Raw genomic sequence first — 17,131 nt, forward strand, 5'->3', positions numbered from 1 at the left:
TATTTTTTTTTATTTTTTTTTTTTTTATTTTTTTTTTATTTTTTTTTATTTTTTTTACTGCCTTCCCCTCTTAAGAAGCCTTGTGGTGGGGGCGCCTGGGTGGCTCAGTGGATTAAAGCCTCTGCCTTCGGCTCAGGTCATGATCCCAGGATCCTGGGATCAAGCTCCCCATCGCGCCCGGCAACGAGCCCCACATCTAGCTCCGCAAAGAGCCCCTCATCGAGCCTCGCATCGAGCCCTACATCGGGCTCTCTGCTCAGCGGGGAGCCTGCTTCCTCCTTTCTCTGCCTCTCTGCCTGCTTGTGATCTCTGTCTGTCAAATAAAAAAAAAAAAAAAAGAAGCCTTGTGGTTACATTGGGCCCACCTGGATATTTCAGGCCCATCTCAAGAGCCTTAACTCAGTCACATCTGCAAAGCCCCTTTTGACATATAAAGAAACAGTTACAGGTTTCAGGCAATGATGTTAGCTAACTGAATCTAAATATAAATAAGTAAATAAATAAATAAAATGGTTTTGGAGGGGGAAGGGGTTGTAGGTCAATGTTGATTTGTTCATTCACTAATTCAATAGACATATTTTTTGAGGCCTTACCATGTTTCAGTTCTAGGAAGTATGAGAATGTATCTTGGAGTAGGTAAAATAATGGTCCCATAAAGTTGTCCGCATTCTAATCCCTGAAACCTTCTTCCCCCATTCACCTGTTCTCTCTTTCTCTCTCTCAAATAAATAGATAAATCTTTAAAAAAAAAAAAAAGTAGGGAAGGCAACAAGATAGTGAAGAATGAGAAAGAGCATTCTGTAAAAGGGCATTTATAATGCTTAGGGCTTAATCAGCAGAATTGAAGAAAGATGTGAAGCAACGAAAACCCCATCATCAAGACTACCATGACCACTATTATTACAGCAGCCAGTGTGCATGGGTGTGCTTAGAAAACATCATGTTTTTTATTTTTTTTTAAAGATTTTATTTATCCATTCGAGAGAGAGAGAGAGAGATCACAAGTAGGCAGAGAGACAGACAGAGAGAGAGGGGGAAGCAGGCTCCCCGCTGAGCAGAGAACCCCCTCTCCCCCCCCCCCGCCATGTGGGACTCCATCCCAGGACCCCAGGACCATAACCTGAGCTGAAAGCAGAGGCTTTAACCCACTGAGCCACCCAGGTGCCCCTAGAAAGCATCATGTTTTTTAGCAGCAGTTTGTTTCAGAAGGAAACTTTGTAACACTTTTATAAGTAATTACTTTTTAGAGAGATAATTTAGTTGTCCTGATAAGCATACATAAAACTATTTTGAAATGATGGCGTAGATTGTGTCTGGGCACAAACTGGATATTCACATGTAATTAATTAGCTGTAAAGTTTTCTTTCTTTTTTTTCTTTCTTTCTTTTTTCTTTTTCTTTTCTTTCTTTCTTCTTTTTTTTTTTTTTTTTTTTTTTTTTTTTTTTTTTTTTACATTCATGGAGCTTTATTTTTCCCGCAAAACAAATCTGGACTTCCAAGCTTGGCACATCAGCATTTTTGTCCCTCAGACCCAGATGTGGAGTCATTTTTTTTTCTTTTGCCCTTTATTTTTTATTTTAGTTTTCTTTCTGTGGGCTCCACACCTAGCATGGAGCCCATCTTGGGGGTTGAACTCACAATCCTGAGAACTGAGACCAAGAGTCAGACCATTAACCAACTGAGCCACCCAGGCACCCTGGGAATCATTTCTTAATAAATACCTCTACCCCTCAGGCAGAGATAGTGGGGAAGGGAAAACCCCTCTACATTAATCTGCAGGGTGCTAACTATAAGATTTTTTTTTTTTATGTGTAGGGGCACGTGAGGGGTTCAGTTGGTTAAGTGTCCAACTTCAGCTAGGGTCATGATCACAGGGTCCTGGGATTGAGGCCCTGGATCCAGCTTCATGTTTGCTGGGGAGTCTGCCTTTCCCTCTTCCTCTGCCCCTTCCCCCCACTCATGTTCTCCCTCTTTCTCTCTCAAATAGTCTTTTAAAAAGATTTTTTTCATGTGTAATAACGGCTATTAATACGTTTACTCCTTGAAATTCTCACCAACAAAAAGGAATCAAATATTTTAATATGTAAATTAGTTTCTAGAGAATACATTTTGAAAATATGAGAAAGTGATTATCTCCTTCTCAAGTGCGAGGTGCAACATCTGTCCAAAGTTTTTTTCCATTGCCCCAAATAACATCACCAGAAATTTTGTGAGTACATCTGCCTACTGGCCTCAGAGATTTAAAACTTCAAAGTATAGGTTTCTCTTCTGCATCAGAATGATAACACAGATTACTGGATCTAGAAAATGTGCTTCCCAATATTTTAATATTTTATACCATCATTTGAATATTTTATCACTTATGTTGTATTTCTTCATTGATTTATTCAACAGATATCGATATAAAGCCTTTGAGGTGCCAGGATCTGTTCTAGAAACTGGTAAAAAAAGCCAATAAAGATCCCTGCTCTCGGGGCTCCTGGGTGGCTCAGTGGGTTAAGCCTCTGCCTTCTGCTTGGGTCATGATCTCAGGGTGTTGGGATTGAGCCCCGCATCAGGCTCTCTGCTCAGCGGGGAGTCTGCTCCCCACCCCCCCACCTACCTATGATCTCTGTCTGCCAAATAAATAAATAAAATATTAAAAAAAAATCCCTGCTCTCATGTGGAGCATTCTTGTGGGGAGAGGCACAGAAACTAAGCAGAATAATAAAACTGAAACAGCATATGATAGAGGGCGGTAAGTGCTATGAGAAAAATAAAGCTGGGAAAGTGAGTAGGAGTCCTGTAGGAGTAGGAGGGTGGGAGGAGAGGCATGCAACCTTAAATAGGGTGGAGCAAGAGGGCGAGACACAAGTCAAGGCCTACAGAATGTGAAGAACTGAACAACATGGGTATCCAGGACAGGTTTCGAGGCAGAAGAGCCGTGCAAAGGCTAGAAACTGTGTGAGGTGTGGGGTGGCTGGTAGAACGGCTGAATAAGTGGGCAGGGAGGTCGAGGAGATGTGACAGTAGGGGTCAGTAGCACTGCCTACATGGACTTGAAGACCTTATGAAAGTCTTGACTTTTTACTGAAGTGAGGTGGGAAGTCAGCTGGGGGTGGGGAGGTCTGACCCAGGCTCACTCTAGCTGCTTTATAGGGAAATAGTTGCAAGGTGAAGATGACCACAGGGAGGTCAGTTGGAAGTCTGTGATATCTAGCTGAGAGATGAGATTGGCTGAGAGCAGGACGGTAGCAGTGTTGGTGGTGGCAAGTGGTCAGGTTTCTGTAGGAGTTTAGCACATGGGGCTTGCTGATGGATTAGATGGGAGTGAGAGAAAGAGAAGTGTGTAGAATGACTCCAGGGCTTTTGGTCTGAGCGAAAGGAAGACATCATTGTTGGAGAAGGAAAGGAGCTGAATTAGAAACTTGTGTGTTCCTCAATGAGGTACAATATCTTATGTAATTGCACTCAGGTAGAAGGAAATTCTGGAGGTAAAGGAAGGTAAGAATCAACTTTGGGTAGATTATGCAATAAAGGTGACAGTGAGGTAGAGAGCTACATCTCATGTTATATTCATTAAGTGGTTGGTATAGAAAACATTCTACAGCCAAATCTGATAACTCTTAGATTCTGTAACTTCTTTCTGATCAGGGATAGGCAGAGATATGCGAAAACATGCATAAAGACCTATGCAGGCAAAACTGAGTCACAGGCACCATATGTCTTCATTATGAATGAGGGCAATAAAAGTTATTTTTGCAAAATTATTATTTTTTAATCAGGGCTACTTTTGTACTCATTATTGGGATTATTATGTACAATGAATATTTGGTTCTAAGAAACAAAAGGAACTGCTGATGAAAAGAATGTGTACATGCTTGTTGAGCTGCTTAGTAAATAACTATTTGATGATTCTGCAGTATGTTTAAAGGGTAATTCTTCTTCTGTTGCTTTAGAGAATTCATTTGGCATTCTAAAAATGGATGTAATTTCAAGCAGTGGCCAAAATGTATCAATTAGCCTGACATCTAGGTCTTTTTAACAGATCTATAAATTTCCAATTTCCTTTGCCATCTTAACCATGGTAAATCATCCTGAACAAGATCAGTCTTTTGAACAACAGCCTCCTTATTAACTGAGATCAATTGAGATTAGAAAATGAAAAATACACTAGATGCTGAGAACTCTTTATGAAACCACATTGGTAGGATGAGTATTGTATGAAGATAAATGTGTTATTTTCAGCTTCTACATCATTGATTTAAAAATTTATTCTCTATATCCCATTGCTGGATTAAACACTAATATATATTTGGATGGTTTACTTGCTTATAAGTGTTATCTTTTCCCTATTGAGGTTATGTATTAATGGAAGGGAATTATTTTTAATTCAAATGTATCATGCTTTACACAACACATTCATTTCTACACATTAAATTGGTTAAAATTGATTTTTTATTGAATTGTAAATTAATGACTAAATCCTTTGTTTTAATTTCTGATTGATTTTATTTGCTCTTTGGATAAAATACATGATGCTTTGCCTCCCATGTGGACTCTATGTGATCAGAACTCTGCCTACCCTTAAAGGCAGTCTGACAGCACCGTCCTCTTCTTTCTCCAAACACCATCTACCCTGGCCTTCTTTAAAATCTTAATATTTCACACTCAATATTTTTGCACATATTGTCAAAAAATTTAGTTCTTTAGCACTGCCTGCCTTATTACTTTCTTAATTAATGAATTGCCTGTCTTCCCTTAACAAGAAAGTAGCCTCCAAAAAATACATGGATTTTAGTCTTTTTTCTTCACTGCTGCATCTCTAGCATCTAGAATTGTGTTGGGGTATACAGTATGCACGAGAAAAGATGATGAATGAATGAATGATTCCTCACCCTGGAATACCAATTTCCCTTCTCTACATCTAGGTAACTTCTATTCGTCATCCAAGTTCCAGCTTAAATGTCACTTTTTCAGGCCACCTTTTAAAAAATATATATATTTTATTATGTTTAGTTAGCCAAAATATAGTACATCATCACTTTTGATGTAGTGTTCAATGATTCATTAGTTGTGTATAACACCCATTGCTCAGCACAATCGTGCCTTCTTTATACCCATCACCTGGTTGTCATCCTCCTGCCCGCCCCCGCTTCTGTAATCCTCAATTTATTTCCCAGAATCCAGAGTCTCTCGTGGTTTGTCTCTCTCTCTGATTTCTTCCCATTCAGTTTTCCTTCCCATCCCCTGTGGTCCTCCATGCTATTCCTTATGTTCCACTCCATATGAGTGAAACCGTATGATAATCGTCTTTCTCTGCTAGACTTATTTCTCTTAGACAGATCTCCTCCAGTTCCATCCATGTTGATGCAAATGGTAGGTATTCATCCTTTCTGATGGCTGCGTAATATTCCATTGTAGATGTGAACTACATCTTTTTTATTCATTCATCTGTTAAAGGACATCTTAACTCCTTCCACAGTTTGGCTCTTGTGGACCCCCAAGACATGATCAGCTTTCTTTTATTATTTGTTCTTATAGTTCTCAGTATTTCTAAGTTCTTCATAGAACTTATTAGAATTTTATCTTATAAAGTCTACTTCTTGTGAGGTAGTTTGCTTAACTCCTATCTTCTCCCCCAAACTATAAAATAGCTCTATCTTTTTCTTTAAAAGAAAGATTTTATTTATTTATTTGAGAGAGAGAGAGAGAAAGCACAAGAGCAGGGCGAGGTATAGAGGGAGAAGCTAAGCAGGGAGTCGGATGCATGGTTCTGGGACTATAGACTCTATAGACTATAGACTCTGGGATCATCACCTGAGCTGAAGGCAGATTCTTAACCAACCCAGCCAGCCAGGCGCCCCTCTATCTTGTCCTTAATAGTCTATCCAACATCTATGTTCTTAATAGTCTATCCAAATCTTCCTATATTCCAGCATAACACCTGGAACAAAGGAACGCCCAATGCTCAATAAATATCTGTTAAATGAAAACATGGGTGGAAGGATGGATAAGCAACCCTCATTATAACTTTCAGTCCTCTGTTCCACTTGTTCAATATTCTCCCAACAACAAAAAAAAATAGTAATTAGTGAACCACAAAACAATGTGTTGCTATACTGGAGAAGTTCTTATTTAAATATACCCCTCCATGAATTCAATAATGCTTGGAGGATCCCTTAATGTTAATGCCTCATACCAGGCTCTTCATCCCCCACTTTATTTAATTAAATAAGTACTTAATGGGTTTCTCCTCTGGACCAAGCCATATAGAGGGAAAGAAAGTCATGTAAATAACCAGAAGACCATATGCTTAAAATAGAAAGACCTCTTACCCTCTAAATGCCTGTGCGAGCTTGGCAAAGTTACCAGTTGAGACTTTGGCTCCTTATCTGCCAAATAGAAATACCAATATATATTTTGTGGGGGTTTTGGGGGGCTTATTAATGATGTAGGCAATGTGTCTGCCACATAGTAAGTGCTCAAAAGATGGCAGTTGTTACTGCTATCACTAGAAGGTAAGCTCCTAGAAGGCAGATTATACTTGCATTTCTAGTATCTTATATATAGAATACTCTTCATAAAGTTTGGTTAAACTAACCAGCAATGAGAACCATAGCAGAATATGTGCTCCTTCTGAACTCCCGTGGGGCTTAAAAGATAAGCAAGAAAGTAAGTTCCAAGACAGATTCACAAAATATTTAAATAACAATGAAATACAGTACTTACTATAGTTTATGATACATATGAGATTATAGTAACGTATGTGTTCTAGACCATAAGCGCTTTACAAGGCCAGGCAGGAAATGATCAGAGGTGGCTGGCTGGAGTTATTGGGAAATGATAAGTTCACGCGTTTGTGTGTGTAGATCTATACCAGTGAGCCTCCTGTGAAAATGCTCTATTTCTTTGTCAAAATTGATGCTGGCTACACCAGTGTTGGATAAAATGGATCAACCTGCTGCTTCTGTGTTATTATAATAGCAGACAAAATTGGGTTATTGATCTTGGGTAGCACGGTGTCTTTGTTATAGTAATGGCTGCTTTTTCCCCCTTTTAACAATCAGAGGTTAGCTAACATCGCAAACAGGTTTTGATGATGTTGGGTAATGTTCCTCAATATTTGGTGTATTATGTGGGAATATACACTGGCCCTCCAAAACTGGAACATAGGCTCAAATCCATTTTCCATGTCTTTGTAGCAGGTTCAGCACCGGTTTTCAGTCCTATCCATCGTCCATAATCACTATCTGCGGCTGTCCTTTCATCTTACCAAACTCTCTGCTTGCAGCTCTAAGAAACAGGGCTGAGGTAGTGGCCATGAACAGAACGTTTCTTTTTTCTAGGACGCGCTCTCCTTTTTCTTCTTAGGTGTCTTTCTAAAGATATTTACAAACACAGGGGGCACTCCATTCAAGATTTTCGAGACACCAACACCCACACTGAAAGCTTCAGATACCTACTTACCAGAATCGAGTGCAGCAATCACACTCAGTCCTGACATGCGGAAGAGAGGAGAATACCATCTTTCACCCACTTCAAACCATGTGAGGATGATCTAGAATCCATCCGTGCCAACTGGCAACCAGGCACACTTCAACCTGCCCAGAGTCTGCATCTGCAGAGACAAGCCCAGTCAGACCAGTTGCTCCCAGAGTAAACCGCTTGCCCCCAGACCTGCTTCAGAGTGAAGGGCCTGGAAGCCCTTGCCTCCCACACCATATACACCCACAGGAACATACCTGAATATTCTTATTCACAAGGACAGAGACCTGAATACAGAAACACTGTGCTCGCACACACTCGCAAGCAAAAACACATGTGTGGAATGAAGTTTTCTTTCTTTCTTTGTTCAATGTAATCGGTAGATCTCACTTTCAGGACTCACAGGAGACCCCCCGGAAAATTGGTTCGCTTTTCTCGGAGCCATTCGCAAACCAGTCAGTCCTTCAATCCTGGGTGTGTCTTCCGTGTGGATCAAGCAGCAACTCTGTGGCAGTCGTGTTGATCTTTTCAACTCTTTCCCCTGCTCTCCTAGAACTCCCAGAGGGCCGGGTGGCGCCGGCTGGGACGGGCACGTCCGACCCGACTCCAGTGCCCTCCCCGCCCCAGCCGCGCCGAGGGGCGGGGCCCAGCCGGCCGCCAGGAAATGCCCAGGAGTCTGTGTCACCTGCCCCCGACGACTTGTTGGTTCCCTGGAGCGCTGCCTTCTAGCTCAGGACGCCCCCCCCCCCCCCCCCCCCTCGCGCGGCCCCCGGGGCCCCCCCCCCCCCCCCCCCCCCCCCCCCCCCCCCCCCCCGAGAACTGAGGACGGTCTCGCTTATCTGCTCCCCCGGCGCGGCCCGGGGAGCTGCTGAGACACTCCCGGGACCGCTCGCCCCTCTAATCCACAGCCATGAGCAAGCTGGGCAAGTTCTTTAAGGGGGGAGGCTCTTCTAAAAGCCGGGCCGCTCCCAGCCCCCAGGAGGCCCTGGCCCGACTTCGGGAGACGGAGGAGATGCTGAGCAAGAAACAAGAGTACCTGGAAAATCGAATCCAGAGGGAACTCACCCTGGCCAAGAAGCACGGCACGCAGAATAAGCGAGGTAGGCTTGGGGTCTGGCCGCAGGAGTGAGTTCTCACCCACAAGCCTCCAGCTCTTTCCTTGGGGGCAATCAGGCTCACAGCACCTGTTCCCCAGGAGGCCGGGTTTACTCCCACAGCCTTTCTAGGAACTGGTATTGACCCCCAGGGCCAAAACTCTCAAGTCAGCTGAGCAAGGCACAATCCTGGAGGGCAAAATGTTAGGGAATTCCAAAGAAAACCAACAACAAAAAAGCTCAGAATTAATGTAAAAAAAACCCCAAACCAAACCAAACCAAACCAACAAAAAAGATGATGAACAAAATATCAAAATTTCAAATAAAGACAGAATTAGTATTACTGTTTTTTTTTTTTTTTCTTTTTACTTCTGGCTCTTACGACGTTCTACAAGGCACTTTTTAACTTTCTTTAAAAAAAAAAAGTGATATTTTGTCCATCGTGAATTTTGTTGCATTAATTTTGAATTATAAAAGCATTGCATTAAAATATTATTTATCTTGATTACTGACTTTTTTTGCACCCCCCCCTTACATTTTCCTCCTGTCTAACTCTACCCTAGTCCAGCCCTGCTGACCTCAAATATCAAGTTTTCTGTTATGTGTTTATGTATATTGAATCACACATTTTAACTTGAATGGAAATCTTCTGTAAAATATATTCTAGTATGTTCTGGTTTGCCTTAATTCTAAGCCGTTGAAGGGTTTAGTTGGCTGTTCTGCAGTTGAGATATTATTTAAAAAAAAAAAACACTAAACTAAATATTATATTTCCTATCACTGGTTTTTACCACACAAAGGACTTTGAACCAGTAATAATTCTTGGTGCTCCTGTCGCACCTTGAACCCTTTGTTATTTTCCAGAGTTAATTGGTTTCTTCAGTGTACTGCTCTCTTTATAGAGAATAGACGTAAACAATACAGTGACACATAAAAACCCAGGGAGAGGTTAAAGTAATTTGGTCTTATAACACCAGAAATAAAAGTGGTTTTGCAATGGCAGACTCAGAAATAGAAGCGGCAGTCCAGGACTCTGCCCACCACCTAACCCTGAACTTGCATCCACAAGTCAGACTTCTTTAGTAGGAACAAAGCTCTGGTAAGATTTACTTAGCCCTAAATGATGCTGCCATTGTTTAATGCAGGAAAGGAATAATGCCTTCTTGAGTTGGCCTTGAAAACCCTGCTGCTTCCCATAAAAATATGCCTGATACATTTGTGTCCACTTAACTACCAACAAAAAAGGCCAAGTTTCATTTTTCTCTGCTGCTGCTGTGCTACGATAGTCTAGCCTGTTTTAGAGTTAAATGTTGGTTTCTATTTTTACTGTTTGTCCGAAAATATTTTGGGAATCTATTTAGTGGCAATTTCTAAAGAGATACCATGCTATTATGGCCTGCTAAAAAGTCATGGCCAGTTCTGTTTCTCTGTTCGTTCTCTTCTGTTTGATATGCACTCTGAAATTTGCATAATGTCTGTCAAGGGTTGTCTGTCATTCTTTTGTGTCTGTATATCCCTTTATCTACAGTGGTGGCTCAGTAAATACTGGCTTAAAAAATCTTAAAAATTGAACATCTGCTTCTAGGAAATGGTAAAAATATAGATTTGTTTTCAGAAGACTAAAATGTAAGGTAATATGCATTTTGTTTATTTTTTTCAGAAATATTCTCCAATGGGTAATGCACTAAAGTATACTACAAATTGGCTTTATAAAGACCCTCTCCCAACATTAAAGACAACATTAATTAAGAGCATCAGTCTAACTTCCTTAAATCAGAGAAGTAACAGATGCATGTATCATGTGCAAATAACCATTTAGGGTTAAAGAAGCCACTTATTTTTTATCGTTTATCCTTGGGTATTAGCCAGGCCGGGTTCTACAGTGGTTCTGGGAGAAGGAAGCTAGTTAGCATGAATTCATCTGTGCTCTAAACTATGGAAAGAATTCAATCACAGGCCCATATATTAGAAACCTTGTCAATATCAGCATTTTCCAAATAAATCAGATAACTTCATGTACAGATAGTTTCTGTTTTCCATTAGCTACCAAGAAATACTTTCACATACACAGTGTAATCAGGCCTAATATAGTTAATACAAAATGGGCCTTGTGTTACACAAGACTGTATATTGTGCTATAAGGGCTGTAATTTATGATCTGAATGACACAATGTATGTGCAGTTAAAATTTTACTTCTAGACATGGTTGGTCAGCTAGCATGCTGCCAAGAATAATAGGTTGAATGGTCAGCTAGCACTGTATCAGAAAGAGCCACACTCCTGGTCATTACAAAGTCTTTAGTGGTCTATTTCTTTACAACAACAGAAGCTTTGACAGCATTCTGAATGTAAAAAATGGGACCTTGGCTAAAATAGTTTAGAGACAGCTCCTTGCTTCCCATGCCCAACAGGCCTTAGAATCCACGAAGTGTATAATGAAGTTAACATTAGAAGGGTAGTGACGCTTGATCTCAGATGTGCACCAAGTCCAGTTCTTGGTTCGGGTGTATTTCTGACAGAGGGCACCTCCCACAGGACTCAGCACCCCATAGGGGACATTGTTGCCTTGAGTGAGCTTTTCATATGGGGTGTATCAGAGCCCCTGAAAGGACGAGTCAGGACTCATTGAGCTAATGGAACAAGCTAACAAACTGTTTTTGCTTGCCAGTGTATGTTTGGTTATACAGAATTTAGTCTGAAACTTGCTCTCATTGTATCTCATACCAAGTTGTGCAGGCATAACTAATTCTTCTCACCTCAAACTTCTTCAGTAGTTACCGTAATCTACTAAAAAGAACCTGACTGTGCGCTATCAAATTGGTTTTGCAACACCTATGATATTCAAGGCCCTGTTAATCTAAAAGATTAACACTTGGAGCAAGATTTATAGTTTGGTGAAAAATTTCGGAGGTCAGTGAGGGTGGAGATGGGGTAACTGGGTGATGGGCATTAAAGGGGGCACTTGATGGAATGAGCGCTGGGTATTATATGCAACTGATGAATCACTACATTCTACCTCTGAAACTAATTAAAAATTTTTTTTTTTCTAATAGCTGTATTAGAAAAAGAAAAAAGAAAAAAAAAATTGGAGGTTGGAGGTTCTTTAATGCAGTTTATGTAGATTACCCCCTGCTTTATAACCGGCCATCTGTTTTGTGGAAAAGTAAACTTTTTACAAACCACTTGATTTTTTTATCTTGAGCGCTATCATCAAGAGCAGTTTTCTTTTCTTTCTTTCTTTCTTTTTTTTTTTTTTTTTTTAAAGATTTTATTTATTTATTTGACAGAGAGAGATCACAAGTCAAGTCGGCAGAGAGGCAGGCAGAGAGAGAGGAAGGGAAGCACTCTCCTGCTGAGCAGAGAGCCCAATGCTGGGATCATGACCTGAGCCTAAGGCAGAGGCTTCAACCCACTGAGCCACCCAGGTACGCCCAAGAACAGTTTTCAATCCTGGCTGTATATTAAGTCACCCTGTTGCCGGGTCCTAGTCCCATAGATTCTGATATAAATGATAGGAGTGAGGCTCAGGCACCAGTATATTTTAAAAGGTGCCCCAGAGGGTGACTGGGTGGCTCAGTCTGCCTTTGGTTCAGGAATCTAGTCCTGCATTGCACTGGGCTCCCTGCTCAGAGGGGAGCCTCCTTCTCCCTCTACACTTCCCTCCACACCCCTCCCCTGCTCATGATCTTGCACTCTCACTCTCTTTCTCTCAAATAAATAAAATGTTGAAAAACTAAATAAAAATAATATCACTAGGAGATGGCCATAGGTTACCTTTTGTTTAAATACAATGTTCTGATCCAGGTTTTACACACTTGATAGGAAGTAATTTAGTGTTGTAGTCAGGAGCTTCAGCTTCAAAGCAGACAGACCTGGGATTGATTCCTAGCCTTGCCCTGTGGCTTAGACATTGTGTGGCTTCAGACTGCTTACTAGGCCCATCTAATTCTCAATTCCTTCATCTGCACAATTGTGAGGATAAGACTGATCCTCAGAGTTGTCTGGATTAATGACATTATTGTATAAAACTCTTAATTCAGAGCTCCAAAAATATCGGCCATTGTAATAACAGTATTTTCTTTTTCAGCTAAAATTGGCTTCCTACTAAATTCCATTTACTGGTTCAAATTTTGTTTTCTGGAATAACAGAATAAATCTACTCCACCTGTCATGTGAAGACCTTTCACATATTTGAGGACAACAGTCATTTCTTTGTGTCTCCTGTTCTGTGACCTCGATTCCATCAGTCACCTCTCAATTACCGCTTACTGTGCTGAGGTTGGCTTCCCAGGGCCTGGTCTAGGGGGAGGTGAGAGACCCCTAACACGTACTTGTGTGACCCCGAGAATGATTGTTCCCTTAAATTTACATCCTAGATGTCTCTGCTATTTACTTGTCTTAGGCTGAGCAGGAACATCGAATATGTAATTACGTGGAGAGGGATGGATCCAGAATGGGTTACCCATAGACCTTAGGCTATGGGAAGTGGGCTGAGAGAGAGGAAAGGGTGAGACTAGGAAGGAGTGAATTTGGCCACTACCCCTCTTCAGGATCATTACACGTGATTCTGGTGAAACCTAGCAGCTGAAACCCTCCCACCTCAGGTATCTGATGAATGAGACCCTAAGGCAGAGTCTTCTTTTGGAGTAAGCCAGCTCTCACTCTGAAGCCTGGGATTTTTATTTATTAATTTATTTATTTTTGCGGGGAGTTGGTGGTGGAAGGCTGAATTTGCTTTCAGAGTCAGACTTGGTCTTCCTTGGAGTTGAGGGTGTGACCATGATCCCATTGATTTAGCCTGGACTCTTTAGTTTGCTTTTTTTTTTTTTAAGATTTTATTTATTTATTTGAGAGAGAGACAGCGAGAGGGAACATGAGCAAGGAGAAGGTCGTCAGAGAGAGAAGCAGACTCCCTGTGGAGGTGGGACCCTGATGCGGGACTCCATCCCGGGACTCTGGGATCATGACCTGAGCAGAAGGCAGTTATCCAACCAACTGAGCCACCCAGGCGTCCTTAGCCTGGACTCTTAAGTTTGCTTTTTACTGTAGTCATCACAGAGCTGAATTGTGCAGTCTCAGACACCGGGGACCAGAAGGATTTCTGTTTAAAAAGAATCACATCTGTGTCAGTTGTGTGTCAACTTTGCACCAAAGTAGTGAGGGCACAGCCTGTGTGGCTCAGGTAATATGAGACTGATGCAGAAGGCCCTGGCGGATGGGAGCTCCCTTGGGAGATATCACTACCTGGTGACCTTGTTTCTTAAGAGAGGTTCTCAGAGAGGGCCCTCAGATCACCTGCATCTGAATTCCTTGAGAGTATTTGTTATAATGTACACTCACAGAGACCCCCTCAAAATTCTAACATAGTGGGTTGAATGTAGGGCCCAGAAATCTGAACTTGGAACTGATAACACAGTGATTCTGACACCCACTACAGCTTGGGAAGCTGAAGAGGCATTTAGTATTCAATGAGCAGCTAAGCTGGCGACCTCTACCCCCTGCTGTTTTCTTCCCTCCCCATGCCTATTGCTGCTTCCTTCCTCCTCCATCCCTCAGGGACAAAGATGAGCACTATCTATCCACCTTCCTTCCATTTCCTGCTGAAAACACATTTCTGGAGCTCCTGACAGATCCTCTGTAACCGGCCCGAATCAGTTTTCCTGAAGGAAGTTCACATGGTACTGAGACTCTGTAGTTCTCCAGTATTCAGATTACAAGCAAGCGTCATCATAGAGGGTTTGCTTGCCTCCAATTATCTGATTTTTAAATAGATTTTATTTATTTGAGACAGAAAGAGAGTGCGTGTGTGTATGTGTGTGTGTGTGTGTGTGTGAGAGAGAGAGAGAGCCCAAGCAGGGGGAGGGGGACTCCCTATGATCAGGGAGCCTGGATGGGTCCGGATCCAGGGACTCTGGGATCATGACCTGAGCCAAAGGCAAACGCTGAACCAACTGAGCCACAGGCGCCCCTGATTATCTGATTATTTTGTACCATACTCTGTGTATTCTGGAGCCAGAGAAAAGAAAGAGTTGTGGTGTTTTTTCGTTTTTGATTGTTGTTCTTAAAGATTTTATTTATTTGTCAGAGAGAGAGAGAGCACAAGCAGGGGCAGGGGCATGCAGAGAGAGAAGCAGGATCCCTACGAGGAGACTGATGTAGAACTCCATCCCAGGACCCTGGGATCATGATCTGAGCCAAAGGCAGATGCTTGACTGACTGAGCCAACCAGGCATCCTGAAAACAAAGAGTTTTATTCCTGGGGCATTAAAAACCCACATGTGAGTCAGGTCTTATTCTCCAGTCAACTGTTCTTCTCTCTTCTGGAAAACATAGATTATGGAAATGTGACACTTTCTCAGTTTTTACCCCCAACCTCAGGAGCTCCCCCCGGGGCTTTCACCCCGTGACTGGGGAAACCTAAAACATCTGAGTGGCCCCTGGGAGCCTATTCACTTAAGTTGTTGTATTAAAACTTCTCGCATTCCTACTACCTCCCTTCGCTCACTTAGGTATCGACCAGCAGAATGCCCTGGGCTTGTTATCTCTTTTGTTCTATTAATATTTCCTCAGTTTGCCTGTGCTTTTTCTGATGAGAATCAGTTGCTTTTTCCCCAGTGGAGTTGGAAAGAGTGAAAAATCCCAGCCAGATTTACCCTCTCCCCATTTAAATCAGTATGTGAAGCTTATGTTCAGTATTTTACATTCCTGTTAAATATTATCTTCTTTTCAATTAAATCTTAAAATTCTAATTTTATTGCCTTATGTGTGCGCTATTTCTTTTTGTTGAACCAGTCACAAATTTGATCAACAGCTTTTTTTTTTCTTTCTGTCCAAGTCTTTTGTTAAAATAATATTGAATAAGGCAGAACCCAAGGACAGAGCCTCATGGCATGCTTCAAGACTTTATTCCAGGATAACCTCTACATTATAGTAACAATATTTCATCTCGGATTCAAGTAAGACATGATTACCAATTTGACAGATCAGCACTCCATGAGTTCTGTTATCTGTCTCACTATCCATCTCAGGAAGATACTTGATCTGCATTTCTAGCCCATATCATCTTATTTCTCATTCCCTTTCCCCTAACAATGCTTCAGTATACCTTGTGGATTATATTCGTGAAACCAAACTATATTTATACACCTCTGCTTCACAAATGCTGATTTATGAACTGAGAGTGTATGAACTTCACCAGATTCACCTGCAGAGCTTTTTAAAATGACATACCCGGAGATTCTATTTCAAGAAAACTTCAGGAATGTGATACTCAGGCCTTTCTGGTTGATTTTGATGTGCATAGAAGGCTAGTGGCAGTTTATGGTTCTTTTTTTTTTTTTTTTTCCTTCCTTGAGTCGGCATCTCGTAACCCCAAGAAAACAGGCCAGTGAGATTATTTTGATATTTTTCATCTTTGTGAGCTCATATTGGCTTCTAGTTATCTTTGTCTTCTTTCCTAATTTCTCAGAAACCAGAGCGTAGGGAGTTTGTGTTCTAGAAGTATACTTCCAAGTGTCTGGCACAGATTCTTACAGTTTGCTGATGTGCTGTAGCTACTTCTAGAAGGGTAGTTGGTACCGTTTGTTGTGTTATATAACTACATTGAGTTTTTCTTTTCCTCCATGAATTTGGGGCAGCATTGCACATTCTGGAACTGTCATTATTATTGCTCTTCATTTAAGTTTCACAAAGCTGGATAGTGGAGCTTTTCACAAAATACTTACATTATACAAAGCATATAATTTCTTTGGTATATGCTATTTTGCAGTGAATTGAATTAGACACAAAAAGGTAGAAAATTTATTATTAACACCATGATTATGCCAAAGTCATATGATTTATACAGTTCTGAGAAACTATAGCAGAGATTATTGTAAGCTTGCCCTCAGCTGTAGTTAGAATTACTTGTGTGTTTCTCAGTATTTAGAACTGTTAATTTCAGGTTAGATTTCGTTTTCAAGAAAATGGAACAAGTGCAGGATTGTGTAATCAATGAGAGGTAAGGCAAGTTCTAATACCGAGTTTTTAAGTTTATAGTGCTTGGCTTTGGCAATCAGGTTTGGAAAGGGCAAGCGTGATTTATTTTGGGATTCATTTTTTTTGTAATATGCTTAAGTACATTGTGACTATTTGTACTTTTTTAAAAAAGAATTATTTATTTATTTTGAGAGAGAGAGAGAGCGAACGAGCACACACATAGCATGGGGAGGGACAGAGGGAGAGACTCTCAAGTTGACTCCCCGCTGAGCACAGAGCCTGACATAGGCTCTATCCTGTGACACTGAGACCATGACCTGAGCTGAAATTAAGAGGCTGATGCTCGGGGCGCCTGGGTGGCTCAGCCGTTAAGTGTCTGCCTTCGGCTCAGGTCATGATTCCAGGGTCCTGGGATCAAGCCCCGCATCGGGCTCCCTGCTCAGCAGAGGGCCTGCTTCTCCCTCTGCCTGCTGCTCCCCCTACTTGTGTGTGTGCTCTCTCTCTCTCTTTCTCACTATCAAACAAATAAATAAAATGTTAAAAAAAAAAAAAAGAGGCTGATTCTCAACCAACTGAGCAACCCAGGCACCCCT

At 41.4% G+C, this 17,131-nt stretch overlaps 2 protein-coding genes across 3 annotated transcripts in view; one reads left to right on the top strand and one right to left on the bottom strand.

The window, feature by feature from the left end:
* ZFAND1 (zinc finger AN1-type containing 1) overlaps positions 1-8,218 on the bottom strand; it is a 37,049-nt gene extending 28,831 nt beyond the window's left edge. The window contains exons 1-2 of one of the 2 annotated variants that reach the window (XM_059394781.1): positions 7,725-8,218; positions 7,450-7,600 (exon numbers count right to left, since the gene is read on the bottom strand). In XM_059394781.1, coding sequence (XP_059250764.1) covers positions 7,450-7,486 — 37 coding nt within the window. In that variant the 5' untranslated portion in view covers positions 7,487-7,600; positions 7,725-8,218. Of the gene's footprint in view, positions 1-7,449; positions 7,601-7,724 lie in introns of those variants that run through there. The other variant, XM_059394780.1, reaches the window with a different exon arrangement.
* A 42-nt stretch (positions 8,219-8,260) lies between these two features.
* The window catches only part of CHMP4C (charged multivesicular body protein 4C), a 28,345-nt gene continuing 19,474 nt past the window's right edge, over positions 8,261-17,131 (top strand). Inside the window, exon 1 of the mRNA XM_059392904.1 lies at positions 8,261-8,567. Within this exon, the coding sequence (XP_059248887.1) occupies positions 8,378-8,567 (190 nt within the window). The 5' untranslated portion in view covers positions 8,261-8,377. The remainder of the gene's footprint in view (positions 8,568-17,131) is intronic.

The sequence above is a fragment of the Mustela nigripes genome, chromosome 3 (genome assembly GCF_022355385.1).
Source record: "Mustela nigripes isolate SB6536 chromosome 3, MUSNIG.SB6536, whole genome shotgun sequence".
NCBI classification, from domain to species: Eukaryota; Metazoa; Chordata; class Mammalia; order Carnivora; family Mustelidae; genus Mustela; species Mustela nigripes.